Source organism: Zeus faber (genome assembly GCF_960531495.2).
Source record: "Zeus faber genome assembly, chromosome: 7".
In the NCBI taxonomy this organism is placed as follows: domain Eukaryota; kingdom Metazoa; phylum Chordata; class Actinopteri; order Zeiformes; family Zeidae; genus Zeus; species Zeus faber.
This window is the reverse complement of record NC_137203.1, coordinates 13,377,345-13,398,264: the sequence shown is the minus strand read 5'-3', so window position 1 is coordinate 13,398,264 and position 20,920 is coordinate 13,377,345. Positions and strand designations below refer to the sequence as shown.

The 20,920-nt window shown below is 45.7% G+C and overlaps 1 protein-coding gene across 1 annotated transcript; it reads left to right on the top strand.

Moving 5' to 3' along the window:
• Positions 1–586: 586 nt before the first annotated feature.
• On the top strand, positions 587–15,266 carry mapk4 (mitogen-activated protein kinase 4; the record flags this gene model as incomplete). Its single annotated transcript, XM_080004197.1, has 9 exons — positions 587–953; positions 1,676–1,851; positions 9,117–9,261; positions 11,665–11,747; positions 11,921–11,999; positions 12,390–12,609; positions 13,364–13,523; positions 14,022–14,730; positions 15,013–15,266. 9 exons carry the CDS (start codon positions 587–589, stop codon positions 15,264–15,266), a joined length of 2,193 nt encoding a protein of 730 aa, XP_079860323.1.
• Between the last annotated feature and the right edge of the window lie 5,654 nt (positions 15,267–20,920).

Below are 20,920 nucleotides of genomic sequence, written 5' to 3'. Positions count from 1 at the left end.
GAGAGAGACAGAGAGAGAGAGAGAGAGAGAGAGGGACGGGTGTGTGACGCCGGCGTCAACGTGATCAGGGAGCTCCGGGAGGAGAATGTTCAATCAATAACCCAAACGTACCAGAGATTTGCTAAGCCGTGCTGAGATGTTTACCCATAATACCACTGACTGAACCAAATGTTGGATTTCTGCCCAACGGGTTTTATTTATTTCGATCCGTTCTGAGTGGCCTGTCGACGTTGCGTGCAGCGAGACGCCCCCGGTTCCCCAGACCTTAGACAATAATGTGATGCCCGGGAAGCCTATATTGTTTGCTGGCTTTGTGTCGTGAAAAAAGAGCAAGGCCGGTGAAAGACGGCGTTGACTCAAAGCTTTGTCGTGAGGTTATGTCCACACACGGACCAGGGGTGGAGGAGGTGGAGACCTTGCTGAGGACATTTCATCCACCTGCAGATGCCTGCAAAACACGCGTAATTTAACGTTCCACCTTCATGGTACAAAGACTTTGGTCCGAAAGTAACCGAAGCTGCAGGTGCGAAACCGTCGCGGTCCTACGTTTCTCCTCGTTCCGCTTGTTCCCGTCGCTTGAGCTTTGATGGCCGCCCGAGACGCCCCGCTCTCCCTCCACGGCTTTGACCTCGGGGGCCGCTTCTCCGACCTCCACCCGCTGGGCACGGGGGTGACGGGCCTGGTGCTCTCGGCGGTGGACCAGCGCAGCGGCCAGCGGGTGGCGGTGAAGAAGCTGGTGATGCGGGAGGCGGTGTCGGTGAAGCACGCCCTGCGGGAGGTGAAGATCACCCAGCGCCTGGACCATGAGAACGTGGTGCGGGTCCACGAGGTCCTGGCCCCCTACGGACTCCCGCTGCCCGGGGACCCGGCTCAGCTCAGCGCCCTCTACATCGTGCAGGAGTGCATGGAGACCGACCTGGCACGGCTTCTAGAGCAAGGACCTCTGCCCACAGGTAGATGAAATTCACTATATTCAGGATTGCAGGATATGGCCAGCAATAAATTGAAGGTCAAGTTTTACCGACTCATCAAATTATTGAGTTTTTGTTGCAACAATAATGTGTGTATGCATGCATGTAAGTGTATGCAGATTGTTATAGGGCTGGGTAATATTGACACCTGATATCACAATAATTTAGAATGAATATCTTGATATATCTATGATAATTTTCAAATTTTTTGGGGATGCCTATTGGTGCTTTCATATGATATCAGACAACATATATGAGAGAAACAATCCGTGATGTGTATATTTATGACTTTATTTAGGATCAGAACAGCTTGAACAGTCTAGGAAGTAGTAAAATGCATATCTTTACTGTTAACTTAAATTAGCCTAACCCTAACCCTGATATATATTTGTTTAAATATTAATGTGAAAGTCAGTCTCACCTTGCAGTCACTGGGAAAGTAACAGTCTTATTGTATATGGGCTTTTAATGTGATATTTCATTGAAGTGCATTGGCTTTGAAGTTTTTTTTTCCCACAGACTTATTTTAGTCCAAATATTATCTCACGTAGAGCGATATTATTATTTGTTCTATCTCAAACTGAGCCAATTCCAATCCGACGCGTCAAGCTTCTGACGCCGGCTCCCAGACGTGACAATCCGAGCCGCTCTTATGACCCGCTGAGCTGGTACGAAACACGCTGCGTTCTACCTCCGCCCGACAGGCCACGCCACTCTGCTGTTCTACCAGCTGCTGCGGGGACTGAAGTTCATCCACTCCGCCAACGTTCTGCACCGCGACCTGAAGCCGGCCAACATCTTCATCAACACGGACCAGCTGCTGCTCAAGATCGGAGACTTTGGCCTGGCCCGGATAGTCGACCCCCACTACTCCCACAAGGTAAAGCAAACGATCGTCACACGCCGAGGCGCGCACGCAGACGGCCTAGAATACACCCACATCGGAAAAAAACCCTCCTCTCAGCGCCGCCGTCAAGCGCTTCCGGAGGGAGCTCTGTCGTACTGAACAGAAGAGGAGCTTTGTCGACGCGGAGATATCGACTCCGCTCGAGACGCGGCCCCGTGTGCTTATCAGGCAGCGCTACAAACGCCTTGGGCCTTTTCCAGTCGGGAAGTTAGACGTCGCCTGTGAAAGGATCGGACGGGAGAAAAAACGGGCGTCGAGCTGCTTCGTGTTTTTTAAGCATCCGCCGCGACGTTCGTATTCTAACCTGGCCGCTTTGGTCTCCGCGCCACTTCGCGTCCACATGGCCGGCACCCAAGGGCTCCCTTCCATCCTGGCCCCGGTCATCAAAGGTCCTCTTTCCTTCCCTGATATCGGATTATACACTAATCAAAGCCCGTGATTAGCCTGTCAATTTGTTGATTAGGGGCTCTGAGAGATTCACTGTGCTATTGTGCTGCTTGAGCATGGACAAGGATCCATAGCAGTACTGTAACACTAGCAGGACAGTGGCGTGCGTGTGTGTGTGTCTATTTCAATGTGTGTGTCCATGTGAGTGTTCTGTGTGTGTGTGTGTGTGTGTGTGTGTGTGTGTGTGTGTGTGTGTGTGTGTGTGTGTGTGGGTGTGTGAGTGTGTGGGTGTGTGGGTGTGTGTGTGTGGTGTGGAGCCCCAATGAAAGGGGATCTTTGTCAGCTCAGAGCACGGGACCCAGCATCAGCTCGATCAGCAGGAAGCAGATACAGGGGGTGCACTTTGGGGGGGTGGGTGGGCGGGGGGTGGTGGAGGACGGAGAAAGACGGGGCAGTGAGTCATGGGAGGACAGAAAAAGTGAGAGTGAGGGATGAAATATAAAGAAAGATAGAAAGATAGATAGATGGATATATGGATAGATAGATAGATAGATAGATAGATAGATAGATAGATAGAGAGAGATGATAGATAATTTATACTTATCTGTTTTAATTATAGCTTAACTACACTTATATACTATATATAACTACACTATATATTTTAACTGCAACCTTAAATTTGTATTTTTATAAATATCTTTTTCACTGCAAAATGTAAGTTTTTCTGTGGTAATGTTTCCCCCATGCCAATAAAATCCATTGAATTGAATACATAATGTAGATACATGGATACATGTGTGTATATATATGTACTGTGTACAGACATACAATACAAGCATACAGTACAAGCATACATACATAGATGCAGACATACACACATAGGGCATTGAGGGAGAGTGTTTAAAAAAAAAAAAAAACTAGAACTAACCAGGGATTTGAGCAGGGCAGCAGAAACACTGCGTTCTAGACGAGAACAGGGTCAGTCGAGGCAACTACTCTCCTCTACGACATGAGCTGCTCTGTCTCTCTCTCTCTCTCTCTCTCTCTCTCTCTCTCTCTCTCTCTCTCTCTCTCTCTCTCTCTCTCGCTGGATGTTAGAAAACCTGCTGCTTGGGAGAGGATTGAGCCCCCACACTGTTTTGTTTGACTCTCTTTTATCCCTGACCTTCGTAAGACATGCACAGTGTGTGTGTGTGTGTGTGTGTGTGTGTGTGGTTGTGCGTGCGTGTGCGTGTGTGCATGCGTGTGTGTATGCGTGTGTGTGCGTGTGTGTGTGTGTGTGTGTGTTTGTGCGTGCGCGTGTGTGTGCATGCGTGCGTGCGTGCGTGCGTGTGTCCACACATGTCCACACTCCAACACGTTTTACTAACCGCTGTGTCTTTGAGCAGAACAGAATGTTTGGATCTCAGCTGCGCTACCACAATATTGATCCATACGGGAACGGAGATAGAAAGCAAAAGGAAGGGGGCGAAAGAGGAAAGTAAAAGAAATACGAAGTCCAAGAGTTGTGAAAAAACAAGCGTCAAATCGAAAAAATTGGACACAGGCGTGGGAACCTGGAAGACGACACGTGAGAGAAAGTCGACGGCGCTTTCCCTCAGTCTCACAATCTGCATTTCATTTTCCTCATCCATCTCTTTTTTTCATTTCTCTCTCTATCTGTCTTCCTCTCTCCCAAGCCCCCCGCAGTACCACGCAGCTGCATGCGTATTGACAGAGAGATTATACACACAAGGGCATGAGCGCGCGAGAGAGAGAGAGAGAGAGAGAGAGGGAGAGCGAGAGAGAGAGAGAAAGAGAGAGAGAGAGAGAACCAAATACCAAAGCCAACAGAGCCAACTAACAGTCAGAGGGGGGGAAAAAAATGATTTATTTACTTCATAACAATTTATAAAAAAAAAATATACATTTTCAAATTCCTTCACAAAATGTTTCCTAACCTTTGCGTCACATAATTTGAGTAATACAACATACAAGAATTATAGCGCAATGGTAACATCATCCAACCATCGTGTAGTATTTTCTTTTCATGTGTGTGTCTGTGTGTGTGTGTGTGTGTGTGTGTTTCTGTGTGATTTCGGAGCTAATCTGTGTGCTCGGTGTGAATATCGACGCCTCAGCAGATGTTTCTATTGTGTGGGCCGGAAAAGCAGCGCACATTTATCGCGTTAGAGGGGAAAACTGTTCAAATATGAGTGGAAAAAGGGCTTAGCTGAAGCACGCTAAACATTTGGACTTTGTTAAATATTTACCATGCGTGGTAAATAACTTCAGGCATTAAAACTTGTGGAAGGAACGAGCATTTACATTCGGGTTTGAGAGAGAGAGAGAGAGAGAGAAAGAGAGAGAGAGGGTTTTATATATTAAACCGTTTCTGTTTTGTATTCTTCGGCTACTTGTGTGTATTTGGCAATTTTAACTTTATTTTATTTTTACTTTCTTTTTTATTCTATTTTATTTTATATCATATAATATTTTTAATTTTATTTTTAATTTTATTTTCTTGGACTGTCAAGCTTTTTAAAATGGCTATCATATGAAGGCATGCACCAATAATCACAATGATATATTCCTCTGTGCATAGGAATTGTGTTTATTCCAAATGTCTCATCTTCCTCTAAATTACACTCAATGTTATATACTCACAATGTTATATACTCACAATGTTATATACTCAGTCAAATTCCCACCCAAGTATGAGCTCACTTTAAGTAGCTCTGATGATTGTGCCAACTGCACTGTTGCTTTATAAGAGATTATATTTCATATGATCTATGGCGCCGTTGCAATTTATGATCATGAAGACAGCACTGCACTGGTAAACCTGGGAGGAAATTATATGACATGTTTAGAAATAACTTCTGTTCTGTAACGATCTGTTCTTTTTTTGGAATATCTGAATATATCCTGTTTATGTCAGGTTTGTTGTCCATGTACGTTACCATTCTATCTGAAGTTCATCTTCCTGCTTCACTGTTTATTCCATAAGTTATTGTGTAGGACCGTATATATTTTATTAATATTAATCTATTTATGACCTTTTTATTTTTTAGGACTTTTTCATTTTTCCATTTTATTCTCTATCTATTCTATCTACTCTGTCTATCCTATATCTATCCTATCCTTCTATCCTTCTATCCATCCATCTATCTATATCCATCCATTCATCTATCTATCTACGTATATCCATCTATATCCATCATCTATCCATCCATCTGTCATCTATCTCCATCTATCTATCTATCTATCTATCTATCTATCTATCTATCTATCTATCTATCTATCTATCATCTATCTATCTATCTATCTATCTATCTATCTATCTATCTATCTATCTATCTATCTATCTATCTATCTATCTATCTATCTATCATCTATCTATCTATCTATCTATCTATCTATCGAGTCATTTACAGTATAGTTACTCCTGAGCAGGTGAAAGGTCAGAACGGAGCTTTACAGTATCGTGACTTTGGGACATCTGCTCTCGGCGTCCGGCAAAGTCCCCCTTTGCTTTGAAGTGAAGAGGGATTATTCAGAGGCTTTGTCCTGATGTTCACCTTTTCTGCAAAGGCAAACATTTGCCAAGGCACACAGAGCGGACAGAGGAGAGATAGCCATGTGTGTGTGTGTGTGTGTGTGTGCGTGCACGTGTGTGTGTGTGTGCGGGCATGCACGTGTGCGTGTGCGTGTGTGTGTGTGTGTGTGTGTGTGTGTGTGTGTGCGTGTGTGTGCGTGTGCGTGCGTGTGCGTGCAAGTGTGCGTGCGTGCCTGCGTGTCTGTGTACCCAATCACCAGCAGAGGGGAGGCCGCTCGGCCTCTCCCCACAAATGATTCATGGCGTGACGGAGCGGCAGTCAGACACAGGTGGAGAGTAAGTAAAAAGGGCGGAAAAAGAAAAACAGGTGTGAAGTGAGACCGGGACGGGGCGAAGAGAGCAGGGGGGTGGGAATAGAGAGGAGGGATGGCGAGAATGAAAAACGAACAACAACCAAGGTGAGAATACTGACAGAGGGGGGTGGAGGAGAGGAAGAACTGAGTCAGAAGGTGAAGTGATAATTGGAAAAGTAAGCTGGGGGGGAGTGGGGGTGGAGCCAGAGGGGGATAAAGTGATGGAGGTGTGTGTGTGAGTGGGGGGGGGGCGAAAGAAGAGCTGGAGAAGGGCCTGTGGCAGAGAAAGAGCGTGGGGGGGGGGGGGGGGGATAGGGTTAGAGAGGGAGGAGGAGGGGAGGTGGATGTCTGTTTCCTGTGCTCATCAAACATTGATGACGGCCATTTCTGCTTTGTCATCCGTTGCCATGCGGATGATCTGGGACCCGAGGGATGGAGGGATGGAGGGAGGGATGGAGGGATGTAGGGAGGGAGGGGTGGGGGGGTGGAGGAGGTGTGGAACGGAAGGACGTGGGAGGGAGGAGGGCGAACGAGAGAGGTGTGAAGAGAGGTATGGAGATGTGGGGTTTAGAGATGGGATGGGGGAACAAGAGGGGAGGAGGTGGGATCCGTGGAGGCAGGGTGTGACGGAGAGATGATTGAGAGGGACGTAGGAGGAAGAGGAGGAGGAGGAGGACGGAGAGGAAAGGTGGAAGGTGTCCTGAGGGGAGGCAGGGGGGCATAGAGAGAAAAGGGTGGAGAAGAGAAGAGGAATTTAGGGGAAGAGTGAAGTTGTGCAGAGCAGAGATCAAAAGAAGAAAGGAAAAGAAAGAATTAGGAAAGAGCAAATTCCTTCTTCATCAGGGTGTTAAAGAGAAGGCCCTAGGGCCCTATTCGGCCCACGGAGGGGTCCAATGGGGACGATATCAGGAAAAATTGTAAAAAAAAAAAAAAAGAAATTCTTTTATTTCAATTATTTTTCTTACAATATTCACATTTAATCATTATCTACATGTGGTAATTTAGGATACAACTGAATGAATTTCAGTTTAGGATGGATGGATGGATGGATGTTTAGACAGATATATAGATAGATATACACTAGAAAGATAGATGATTGATGGGTAGATGGATAGATGGATATATAGACAGTTAGATAGATAGATAGATAGATAGATAGATAGATAGATAGATAGATAGATAGATAGATGGATAGATAGATGGATAGATAGATAGATAGATAGATAGATAGATAGATAGATAGATAGATAGATAGATAGATAGATAGATGGATGGATAGATAGAGAGATAGATAGATAGATAGATGGATAGATAGATAGATAGATAGATAGATAGATAGATAGATAGATAGATAGATAGATATAGACAGATAAAAATACAAACCTAAAAACAACAAACCTAACAGTTAACTGTAAACATTAGGAAATGGCAATATACACTAAACCTAGTGATAAATAACAGAAAAAAAACCAATTAGAAAAATCATAAAAAAATGAATATAAAAATAAAAAAGACCAACAAAAAAATGGAATCAAATATTGAATACCAGTAAACAAAATGTTGGCACTAAGCCTCCATTTTCCGACGTCTAAAAGCAGCGTCTGAGCGGCTGTGTCATCATGCAAACGTAATCCCACCCAAATAAAGAAGCATTTGGACCCATCTGGCCCAGGACGCAAATGGCGCCCGCCACCCTCCGGTTCAAGACACACAGAAAGAGGGGGAGACTAAGAGCAGGGGAGAGGCGGATGGCGAGAAAGGCGAAAAGAAGGCATGGCAGCCCTGAAATACGAGGAGATGGAGGTGAAGAATGAGCGAGGAGGGAGTAGTTTGCGATATAATTGTAGCGGACGAGAGATAAAGTGTCCAGGATGAGGGGAGGGAGCCTCAGGAGGTGAAAGACGCAGGCGGCAAAGAGGTGGAGAAATAAATAGAGATGGGTCAAGGTGGATGACAGGAATAGAGGGGGTAAGTGGAAATAACCGAGAGGAAATCCACAGTGAATATGGGTCATATTGGTACGACTGTGCTCCATCTCTATAGTCAGTTTAATAGTAGTTTTACTTGTTATGGAACTCTGCTGCTTGGAGCAAATGTAATAAGAGCTCTCATGTTGTAAAGCGCCATAACAGGTGCTGTGATCGGAATTAAAGTGGAAGGGGTCGTCCAAATTAGAGGATTTAAACTACAGAGAGCCAGAGCTAATTTGAGTCTGACACAAAAATTCAATTTGGGCAACAAAATATTCTTGAAAGCAGTAAAAGGGGAATCTTTTTCCTGTTTGTACATATATATATATATATATATATATATATATATATATATATATATATATATATACTGTATACAGTATATACATGTATATGATTGATGATGTCTATGATGAATATATATGTATATAATGTGTATATATGATAGCGGGCCATAGACTATACTTGAACTATTAGTGAGAACTGCATATTACTATATTTAAATCTACCCGAATAATCCTATTGTGAAGGTCTCTGTCTCCCTCAGTGTCTCTTTTCTTTTCCTGAAAACATCCACTTGTTGAAAAATAGACTGATTCTATTCTAAGGCAAAGTTTAATCATGTGGTTTAACTAATTGTTGTAAAATAAGAAATAGCCTTATTTTCAATGACTTTTTCTCGAAACATGAAAAAAATATAGACTATATTAGATCTAGGAAACACCCAGCGGGCCGTGTGATGTTGACTGGAGGGCCATAATAGGGCCGCAGGCCAGATGTTTTTTCAGTCACTATGGTCATTATTTACCTCCTTAATTTACCTCCTAACACACACACACACACACACACACACACACACACACACACACACACACACACACACACATTATGCATAGCACACAGCGATAGAATTATGACCACGATATCCCATCATATTTTACAGCCCAAATGATTTTAATTAGAATCCTGTCATGGCTCCCCTCTCTGAAGGGTTATCTGTCGGAGGGACTTGTGACTAAGTGGTACCGCTCGCCTCGCCTCCTCCTCTCCCCAAACAACTACACCAAGGCCATCGACATGTGGGCGGCCGGCTGCATCCTGGCCGAGACGCTGACCGGACGCATGCTCTTCGCAGGTAGGCTGTCACAAAATGCAAATGGGGGTTCTGGATTGAAGGTTCATTTGGAAATTTTTTAAAACCACATTTACAAGGTGCTACATGCAAATAATTGAAAAGTGGAATTAACAAGGAGAGTTCATCAGGAGTTAGTGCAACGCCAACAACAAATGGTGCATTGTGTTCCATGCACCTTGTATTATTGGGTGACATTTTTGATGCATTAAATTAAATTAAATTAAATTAAATTAAATTAAATTAAATTAAATTAAATTAAATTTAATTTAATTTAATTTATCCATTATCTGTCGGAAATAGAAAGAAAAAAGTACTCTTGGTTCTAGGGGACTGTCTGGGACATAGATCATATTTAGTCCAGATACAGTAAAGATACAGTAAAAAAAACCAAAACGTTTCCAGTTTCCATTATTTAGCCTGTGATAGTGCAGCATCATTTATATTGTGTTTGCTTCCATTTAAATATCTTCACATATTCACAACGCAGGCATCAGCAGTGTGTACTGTACATGTGCAGCCAGTATGAGCACAGGGGGCTTTGCGTTGTACAGAGAGCAGCCTAACAAGCCGACCAGGGCCGGTAAGCCCTTGTTAAGCCTGAGGAGATGCGACACCACCGTCTGCTCTCTGCGGCCGCCAGGATGCTCTCGCCGCAACTTTTTGGAAAGTGCGGTGAGCCGCAAAGCCAGGAGCCCCGTCATTAATATCCTCCCCTGTACGTCGGCTTGCGGTGTAACTCACAGGCTTATGAGCTGGGCTGTGACTCAGAAATGGGCCGAAGGCCCAATCAAGTTTGTGTCCGTGTCGTAATTGGTTAATGATGAAGGGTTTATTTTTCCCAGGTGGATGGGGTAGTTCCATCACGCCCTCTGCAGCGGTTAGATAATGGTGATGGTGTGGTTCAGCACCACCAGAAGGAAAAGGATTTGAACGTGACTCCCAAGGGAGAATATTTACAGTTTTTCTGCACGGGGCACGGAATCCTAATTATATTCCGCTGGAAACACTCAGAGGCGGAGACATCCTCGAGGAGAGGTGACGGCTCGTCCAGAAGACCACCGCCTTGGGATTCTGAGTTCAGTGCGGTGAACGGAGGCACTGCGGGCGATGAAGCTTCACAACGGCGTTGACGCGCTTTTCGGTTCAGATCCCTTAATGCTACGAAATATTGTCAACACTTGGAAATTGTTAAAATGCTATGAAAAGCCCAGAGAACGGCTATGGCCCATTTTATAGCCATAAAGTCTAAAATAAGCTTGCCTCCCTCGTTGTATATAATATTCTTCGTCATTATAAGAGGACCCGGTTGCCTCACTGAAGCGGTTTTAATGCGAATAAATTGAAGTCCCAACTCACCGACGTGAGAAACGAAACACTGGTGAACTGCGTCACATACTGTAGGACGTCAAGACACTAAAAAGATCTGTGATGGCAGATTTCCCTCCGCCAGTCAATCTCTCTCTTTTTCTTTTCTGCAGGCTCTTTCTTTGCCTGACTAGAATTACAATGACGTAGAGAGAAATGCCTTCTCGCCAAAGCAGATGCAGCTTTTTTTTTTGTTTAATTCTGGCAGACGAGGGAGTCACCTCCAGCCGCCTCCCACGCACGGGTGTAATACCGTTAGGTGATGCCGTAATTGGTTTACGTCAGACCTACACCTTGGAGTTAGCAGGGTGCAAATATTAGTGTGCTCTGCTCACCTACTCTATGGGAGGTGAAGTGGAGTAGGTGCAGTGCACTGCTCTCCAAACATCCCTGTGGTTCCTTTCCGGGATCACAGCGCCGCCTGCTGGTCGGACAGTGTCCGGAGCCATAACAAGTCAAATCAGTGAAGCGGTTTGAAATGTCTTTGTCTATTAATTTTTTTGTCAGGGACAATGCAAAAAAAATTGCAAAAACATAAAACAGATGTGTTGAATGAAGTAGGTTTTAATTTTATAGTAGAACATTAGGTCCATGTTAGTGTGAAATGAATGTATAAAACTAATTTTGGACACTAAATTATTATTTTATTACCTGTTACTGTTATTTCTTAAAGTGGCCTTTTTTTTTTAATCCCAATAATATTTATCCCGTATTTTATTTAGAAAGCACTTCATAAGAAACAGACATTCAATGTATTTGTGTTATGCATGTGCTCCTCTGGATGCTGTTTCCATTGTTGGTGGCACAATTACGCACAAAAGGTTTCAGCGTTCCGAAAAAAAACAACAACAAACCATTTGATCAGACGGAGGCAGATTCTGCAGAAGGCAATGTCGGAATTCTGGGACAGAATCCACGCAACACAGGTGATCTCATGGATTTCCGCTTCAACCCAGATCCATCACATTATTTGTTTGGTCTGCGGCTGAAAGTTCTCCGCCGCGGGGGTTTTGTCTCTGCGTTTGTTCCGTCCACCAGGGGCTCATGAGCTGGAGCAGATGCAGCTGATTCTCGACACGGTGCCTGTTCTGAGAGAGGAGGACAGACGCGACCTGCTGCAGGTGACTCCCCGTGAAGCGCATTCATGTCGAGTTCATCATTACGCGATCATAGTCATTGAGAACCTCTGCCTCCGTCACGACATCCTTTCTCATGAAGGAAGGTCGAGAAAATCTATGGAATGAGGTGTTTTTGTTCCCCCCCCCCCCCCCCCCCCCGCGCTCCCGTTCCCGAGATGATGCCCTCGTACGTCCGTCACGGCTGGAGCGCCAGAAAGACCTTCGCCGAACTGCTGCCTGAAGTGGACGCTCAGGGTTAGTGAAGGGGCCGCGACGGCGGGGTGGAGGGGTGGAGGGACGGAGGCAGGGTGACGCATAGAGAATGGGAAGTAGAGGAGTGACGGACAGGTTTGATCGAAGGGAGGAGGGGAAAAGACGCTGGGGAAAAAAGGGAAAAACACAAAGAGAGTTTGGGGTCTGCCGACGCATTTTAAAATCTCCTCCGAGGAGACGACTATAGCTCCGACATTTTAATTGTAGGATATTATCATTTAGAATGCAGTACAGCGAGTCTCCAATTACTCCCATTCTTCCCTCGTTCCCACCTTTCCGCTCACCTTCCGCGTACTCTCCCTCTCCTAAACCTTATCTTCCCTCGTCCCCCTCCGTTACCACCTCCCTTTTCTTCCCCCTGTCCCCTCGCAGCCGTGGACTTCCTGGAGCGCATCTTGACCTTCAACCCCGTGGACCGGCTGACGGCCGAGGCGGCGCTGTCGCACCCCTTCCTCCAGCGCTACTCGTGCCCGGGCGACGAGCCGACCTCGCAGCAGCCGTTTCGCATCGAGGACGAGCTGGAGGACAGCCTGGTGACGGAGCAGAGCCACAGCCACAGCCACAGCGCGGCCTCCAGCATCCACTGGGACAGGTGGGCGGGGAGTGGGGATTCTTGCTTGATTTCAATAAAGCAAACGTCATCGTCTTCCGGCGCGCTTTGACGTCACGCAAATTCGTGATGTAAGACCAGTGTGTGGAGTGTGTTGGTGTCAGTGTCTAAATTACAGCTGAACTCAGGGGTGATGCAACTTGTGTGCGGCATTTAACCACATTCCTATTCAGGGCCATGCGGAGGTTAGTTTTGAGGTTGGTTAGAGGGGGGAAAAAAAGGTTAAAGTTGGTCTTTATTGCTCTATTTAAATTCTCTCGCTGCTTTTAAGGTACTATATAATATTATATGGTACAATATATATTATTATGAAGTACAGTGCCACAAAAGTCTGTAATATTAGGGATAAAGTGTTGTATTTTGGAAATGTATTTCATATATTTTATAGAGAACTATATCTGACGTTAAACCTAATTTCATAAAAATTTATTGTTAATTAAATTATATATATTAAATTATATTAATTTTAAAAATATTCAAATTGAATTCGACCTTTTCAATTCACACACACACTCATTGACACTCAGGTGCAAATAAAAGAACAAAGATTCCCAACCTCTACACTTTTCCACTTCATTTTTCCTTTTATTTTCTTTTTGGGATTTTTTAGCTACGATTTTTTTTTTTGTTTGTTTGTTTGTTTATCTTCACGTCACAACATTTTAGAAGTGAATCGTAAAGTAACCGAGCGACTGAAATATTTACTCTGCGCTAACGCCGTCCGACCTCTCTCTAGATTTGAGGCCAGCATGTCGACGGAGCTGTTCCTGCCGCGGGCCGGCGAGACATGCCCCTGCAGCGGCAGAGGCGTCTCCTCCGCCCTGGGAGACCCGATGGAGGAGGAGGTCCAGAGGGACCCCCGCGCCGGCTCCGGTTCACTGCTAGAGGAGGCGCAGGTGGGATATAGAGCGCTTCTTATTTCTCGATCATGGGAGATAACCCAGGAATCTCAGTTTCTCAACTGTTATCTCAACTGTTATCCCACCAAGGACCCTCAGTTTCACGCGCGTTTGGCCACGGACCCCATTTGATAAGATTTTGTCTCTGGGACCCCAATCTGAGAAGATTTTTTATGGTTAGATATGATTTAGTCCAAACATCTACACCTGTCTGTACTATAGTTAAACGGTGAAACTATGATCCAAACAGTCTTTATTGTAGATCATCTAACGGTTCGTAAATCAGATAACGGTGAGGTTTAACTACTGATCAGTTTGTTGGGACCCCCAGGGGACCTCTTTAAGGACCCCTGGGGGTCCCCTGACCCCACATTGAGAACCACTGGCCCAGATTGCACCCATGCAGTCTAAGCATACAATACATTTCATGCGGAATTACCCCCCTACCCCCAACCTTCCAACTCCCGTACCCTTGAACTCCTCCTCTCAATGCAGGTCGACCCGCGCAAGTATTCCCACAGCAGCTCCGCAGAGCGCTTCCTGGAGAACTCCCACTCGTCCCTGGAGCGTGCCGGCGGCGTGGGCTACGGGGAGCTGGACTGCGGCCGCTCCTGCGACTACAAGGTGGGATCCCCGTCGTACCTGGACCGGATCGCCTGGAGGGAGGGCAAGCCGCAGCACTACTCGGAGCCCAAGCTGATCCTGGACCTGTCCCACTGGAAACGGAACACCCACCCCTCCTCCGCCCACGCCTCCGCCCTGCCGCTCACCACCCGGCCCCTAGGGGGCGGTGCGGAGGGCCCGGGGGAGGCCATGGGAAGAGGCGCAGAAAAGGAGGAGGAGGAGGAGGAGGAAGAGGAGGGGGAAGGCGAGGAGGAGGAACCGGACGACGTGTTCCGGGAGATTTCCCGCTGGGTGGAGAGCACGCAGTCCCGCCTCCGCTCGCCCTCCCCCAGCCCTCCGCCCGACGCCTTCTCTCCGTCCTGCTACGCCTCCTCCCCCCCGCTCCCTCTCTCCCCCACCGACGCCGCCGCTCCCGCCTTCCACCGCTGCGCGGAGATGGGGCGCCGGGCCGCGTCCAATCACGGCGGCGGAGGCAGACTGAGCCCTCTGCCTCCCGCCTCGTCTTCCTCCAACCGTCCTCCCTCGCTCTTACCCTCCTCTCCTTCCTCCCCTCTTCCTCCCGCCTCGTCCCCCTCCGGCCGTCCTCCCTCGCTCTTGCCCTTCTCTTCTTCCTACCCTCTTCCTCCCGCCTCGCCTTACTCACTCCCGCCCTCCTCTCCTTCCTCCCCTCTTCCTCCCGTCTCGTCTTCCTCCAACTACCCTCCCTCGCTCTTATCCTCCTCCCCTCCCTCTCCCCCCTCCCCTCCTCCTCCTCAGCCGCCTCGGCCGGCCCCTCCTCCCGCCTCTCGCGCCGCCACGCGAGGCTCTCCGCCCGTCTCTCCCTCTCCTTCCTCGTCCCCGCCCTCCTCCTCCTCCTCCGCAGACTTCCAGGCGAGCGACGCCAATCCGCCGGAGTCCCTTCCCGTCAAGCGGGAGGAGCGGCTGTTCAACCTGGACGTCTTCATCTCGCGGGCGCTCAAGCTGTGCGGGCAGAGCGAGCAGAAAGGGGAAGGGAAGCGGGCGGCGAGGGAGGTCGGCGGCGTGCGAGAGGCCAAGCAGGAGACCATCGGCAAAATGTTGCCCAAGCTACCGGAGCACAGGCCGCCGCCGCCGCCGCGGCAGACGCCCAACTCCTGATGTCAAGTCCCGCCCAGTTCATTCCAATTTCCACAACAAGACGCGCAGATACAACATGTTCTCCCGGGGTGAGAAAACCTCTCTTTCCGAGGAAATTCTGCCGCTTTTCGGCGAGAGTTGCTTTTTGGCAGCAAACGTTGCAGTAAATCCATATTACTTTAGCATCCGTGATGGTGCTCTGCAATCGCGGCTGCTTTTGCAACATCTACAATATTTCTATGACAAGGACGTCGAGCACTTCCGTGAATGAGTTCTCGTTCCGAGTCATTATTTAAATGAATGTGGGAGAAATGCAAAGTGAGAACGAGGACGAACGAGGCTCGTTTGATTCTTTTTGCTTTGAACTTGGGTCGGAGACATTTCAAAACCCTATCTTCGTTTCCTCTTCCAATGAAACCGTCTTCCTGTGGTGAAATCTGGAAATTGATGGGTGTGGAGTTTTGTCTCGTGTGAGGAATTTAGTCTGAATATGTTAACGGTTAGGGTGGGGGAAAAAAAACCAATGGATTTAAAATTGCCCAAGAACAAGGATGTCGAAACAATGGTTAAAAAGATTGCGGTTTTAACACTCCCACAGTCCTTGCTGAGCTCTGTGACTGCAATATGTAGTGTAAATCTGTATAATATCCAAATCTTTATCATATTATTTAACGGTATTATATTTTTTAAAAGGCTTTTTTTTCTGATATTCTATGTTGGACCCCATGTTGGAGTACATGTGAGTAATTTTGAGCATTTTTTTTAATGACTATATGTAACTGTGAAGTGTTAATTGGTCCTATTTTTTTTTTTATCATTCAGTATCCTTTGCTTATGCTTCTTCCTGGTTTTGATATTAAGCGATGATGTGAATGAAAACCCGTCTCCCGGGGCCCTCCAGCAGGGACGTCATCTTAACGTTTTCTTAATACGAACACGAAAAGATAACGTGCCTCAGCTGACTGACTCGACGCTGCCTGTGGATCTACCCCCACCCCGCAAAAATATCCACAGGAAAAAATTCGAAACAATGGGACAATTATTCCTAAGCAACTGTCCCGACCTTTGAAGAATGTAGTCACTTTATGACCTTAACGCAAAGAAATTAAATGCTGCACAAGCCGTCCGCTTCTAATTCTACCGGTTGATCACAGAAGGAAATAAGGCTTCTGACAGAGAAACCTGAATATTTTTTTAACCTATGGACTTTTTTTTCCCAAGAAAAAAAACGTAATTCTAATTATTCTGATATCCGACACACACAACCTGCCAAGGACAAATAGGTACGCTGAGCAAATGCATTCATATTCCGGGAAGGCGGGAGATTTCACCCCAAAAAAATCTCTCCCGTTCCACCCGCGTGGACCTGGGACTCAATATCCGCTCACATATGCCAACGATACCCCTTATAGACTGCTCAGCTGTGTCGGTACGACTCCTCCGTTCGTAAAGAGAAGTCGCACGATAGAGTTGTGAGGAGAGGGAAGGCCACGGCTGCAGAATGTTTGTCGAATAAACACTGCCAACGCAGCACCATTGCCTCAAAAAACAAACGACAGTATTATAAATCACCTGCGCAAGCGGTTAACTGTCTTTCCACGCCGTCCTCTGACAGAGACCAGCTACGCACAGGTCCTTCTATGTGCACAGTCTATATTTGGAATGCAACAGCCTTATAAATAGTAGCAAGGACTCAGGACTAAATAAGCCCTATAGTCATACAATCCTCAATGGGAAACATCAAAATCGTCTTCTTGTCGTTCCAGCTCTCGGCAGTAAATCAAAGTAAGTGAGTAAGCCCAAAATGTTGGCCTTACGCGGAGCTCTTTCTGCCTGTTAAACGTCCTGTACCCAGCTGTCGTAAGGAGCCGTTTATAATTCGGACACGTCGCAGGCACTCGGTGGGATGGAGCCGTACGAACCCGTGCAAAGACTCAAATTGGTACAAATGTTATGTGAGAGTAAAGGAAATAACAGCAGCTATACTACTTCTGCTCTCATCTAATAAAGGGCGAAAAGCACATTTTTTTTCCTAACAGCACATCCAGGGATACATGTTGCTTGTTTTCCTCAGTCACAATAGAAAGGATTTTTTATTTTATTTTTTTTATAGATCTCCAACAGTTATACCTGCATCAACATGTATTTCTAACAAGGCATTAAGACTGGATTTCTCCATTTAAAAAAAATGATGAAACAACTGAACTTGAACTTTAAAAACTGGCAAAACAGCTCAAGAGCTTTAGCGCTTGACAAAACGACGATCAAAGGCTTGGCTTCCGCTTGCTCCAAACTCCCCCTTATTTAAGTCTGCGACAAGGTTTTTTCCGACGCTTTAACATTTCTACTCACAGAAAACGAGCAATAACACCAGTGAGTGACACCTCATTGGAGGACCACACGCTCTGGATCGAGAAGGTGTGTGTGAAGCGGTCTAGAATTTGTGCCTCAGTACACGTGGATGCTTCCAGCTTGCTGAATGTAAACTCCTCTCCCCTGCACGACTCCTACACGACCCTTAAATCTTTGCAGTTTTTTAAATCTCCCGTCACTCTGTTGACCCGTTAAATCTTGTCGGTCTTCTGCGTTATCGCCCTTGTACTTACCTGCTTTACGTAGGCCTCGGCTTTCGATGGTAACGAAGCTTTTTTACTGCTCAGTTTCTTTTTTTTGTTGATAAATATGTAATAAAAATCGCTTAAAATACTATTGTGTTATCTTCTGTCTCGAGATGATTGCATTTGATCGTATTTTCGCGACTATAAGGCGCATATAAACGTCTTTTTTTTCCCTCAAAATGTGCGGCGCGCCCTATAGTGCGGTGCGCCCTATGTGTGTTTCGACGGTCACTGTTCGACTAAAAGCAGTAACGCTAGCGGAAGAAATGAAAATTGAACATTTTCAAGGAGGTCCGTCGTGGTGCTTACGTTTTAAGAAACGGTGCCATTTTTCCATCCGGACCAGGACTACAGTAGCGCAGCAACGTCCGGCGGATTATAATGAAAAGCTGGCGAGCTTCCACTCCTACTGCAGCAAACACATCGCCGACAAACGCATCCAGCCAAAGCCACATCACCAACATGGACGAGGTGCCGCTCACTTTCGACATCCCGGTGAATCACACGGTGGAGAAGAAGGGGACCAGCACGGTAGCGATACGCACAACGGGGTATGAAAAGGCGTCGTTTACTGTTGTGCTTGGCTGCCACGCAAATGGACAGAAACTGCCGCCTATGGTGATTTTTAAGAGAAAGACTTTGCCTAAAGAGACTTTTCCAGCTGGAGTCGTTATTAAGGCAAATGAAAAGGGCTGGATGGATGAGGAGATGATGGAAGAGTGGCTGAGGGAGGTGTATGTAAGGAGACCAGGTGGTTTTTTCCACGCATCACCATCGCTGTTAATCTGTGACTCCATGCGTGCCCATCTCACAGCCGATGTGAAAAACAAGGTGAAACAAAAGAACGCTGTGCTTGCTGTTATTCCGGGAGGTCTGGCAAAGGAACTTCAACCGCTCGACATCGGTGTGAACCGGCCGTTCAAAGTAAGGCTGCGAGCGGCGTGGGAGCGATGGATGACCGACGGAGACCACAGTTTCACGAAAAGTGGAAGGCAGCGCCGGGCAAGTTACGCCACAGTTTGCGGATGGATTGTAGATGCTTGGGCTAACGTGTCTGCTGGCACTGTTGTTCGAGCTTTCGCAAAAGCCGGCATCATTTCCGAGGAGCCGCACGGCACGGAAAGTGACTCTGACAGCGAAGAAGGGGAAACTGGCATGTCTGATTTAGCGCAGCGGTTTAATTCAGAAACAGAGGATGATGACTTCGATGGGTTTGATTAATACTTTGTAATAAATACATGAATAAAGCACAAACATACTCAGTTTTGCTCCCGCTCTATTTTTAAATACGCAGTAGAGGTATTTAAACGTAGTAGAGGATATGTACCGGTATATAAAACCCGCGCCCTATAATCCGGTGCGCCTTATGTGTGTGTTAAATACAGTAATGGCACACATAACTGAGACTGCGCCTTTTAGTACGGTGCGCCTTATGGTCGTGAAAATACGACCATAAGGCGTACCATATATATCCATATATATCCATGACTGGATATATCTGCTTGTTCTAGTTTGGTTAGTTATGCTTGGTTTGACAAGATGTAAAAATGATGATACAGCTTTGTGGGTGTCTGCCTCTATACATATGATCTAAATGTATTAAGTACATTTCTGAAATACAATTACATTATATAAATATAGCTGCAGCCAGCCATACACGGGGTCCATTTAAATCGTATATGTGACAAATTACATTTTGAAGATTTTCCGTAGTGATACATGAAACTACACGGATTCAGCCTGATTGTCATCCAAATTTGGCGTGATTATCCTTGATTTGAAATCTATTACAACTTTGGCAATTGTGGTCTTCAGCGTCAATGTTGAAAGTTTCCTATCTTGCGTTTGTTTGTCAAACTCGTGGATGTTAATATGCCCACTTTTTCTAACATTTCCTCCTCTGGGAGTTTCATGTCCTTTTCATTATCTACTACTTGTATGTCTGATCTCGGTAGAATGATCACTTCTTCGTACTTGTGAGATACACACAGTTGTCCTGATGGCGAGTCGTCAGCGTCTTCATTCGATTGTCATTTGGTAACATGTTTAATTTGGTCTCCCCAAATGCTGAGCTTCATGACCATCGTCATGTCACCAATATAGCATTCCAGTAAGTCCCTGTTTTATCCAGGAACATTCCCTATTTTGGTTGACAATGCCGTGATCATGACTTTTGCATTTATTTCTCCAACCTGATGATGACATTCATAGTTGTAATATTGTTCAAAAAAATATTACCGTGGCCCTGGGAGCTCAACGCACTGTAACTTAAGAAAACACATGCAAATAGATAAAACACAAATGCAAAAGCCACAACATAATTGCAACTTGTATGTGACAAATAATCTCTTGAACTTGGACTTAAACTTAAAAACACATGCAAATAAACAAAATACAAGCGAATTAAGAAAACATCTTCACCAGTACGAAAACGCATGCGCAGCATTTAGAACACATGCTGCAAATCCAGACGTGTCAAATGAACTGCATGGCAAAACGCTTTGCAAATACGAAAAACAGAACCCCATTAACGGAAAACACAACTGCAGTAACAGAAAACACAAACGCATTAATGCGCTTGTGCTTTCTGTTAATGTGGTTGTGTTTTCTGTTAATGCAGTTGTGTTTTCTGTTAATGTGGTTGTGTTTTCTGTTAATGCAGTTGTGTTTTCTGTTAATGTGGTTGTTTTCTGTTAATGTGGTTGTGTTTTCTGTTAATGTGGTTGTTTTTTCTGTTAAGGTGGTCATGTTTTCTGTTAATGCGCTTGTGTTTTCTGTGAACGTTGTCGTGTTTTCTGTTAATGCGCTTGTGTTTTCTGTTAATGTGGTTGTGTTTTTAGTTAATGTGGTTGTGTTTTGTCTTAATGTGGTTGTGTTTTCTGTTAATGCTGTTGTGTTTTTTGCTGTTAATGCGGATGTGTTTTCTGTTAATGTGGTTGTGCTTTCTGTTAATGTGGTTGTGTTTTCTCTTAATGTGGTTGTGTTTTCTCTTAATGCTGTTATGTTTTTTGCTGTTTATGCGGTTGTGTTTTCTGTAAATGCGTTTGTGTTTTCTGT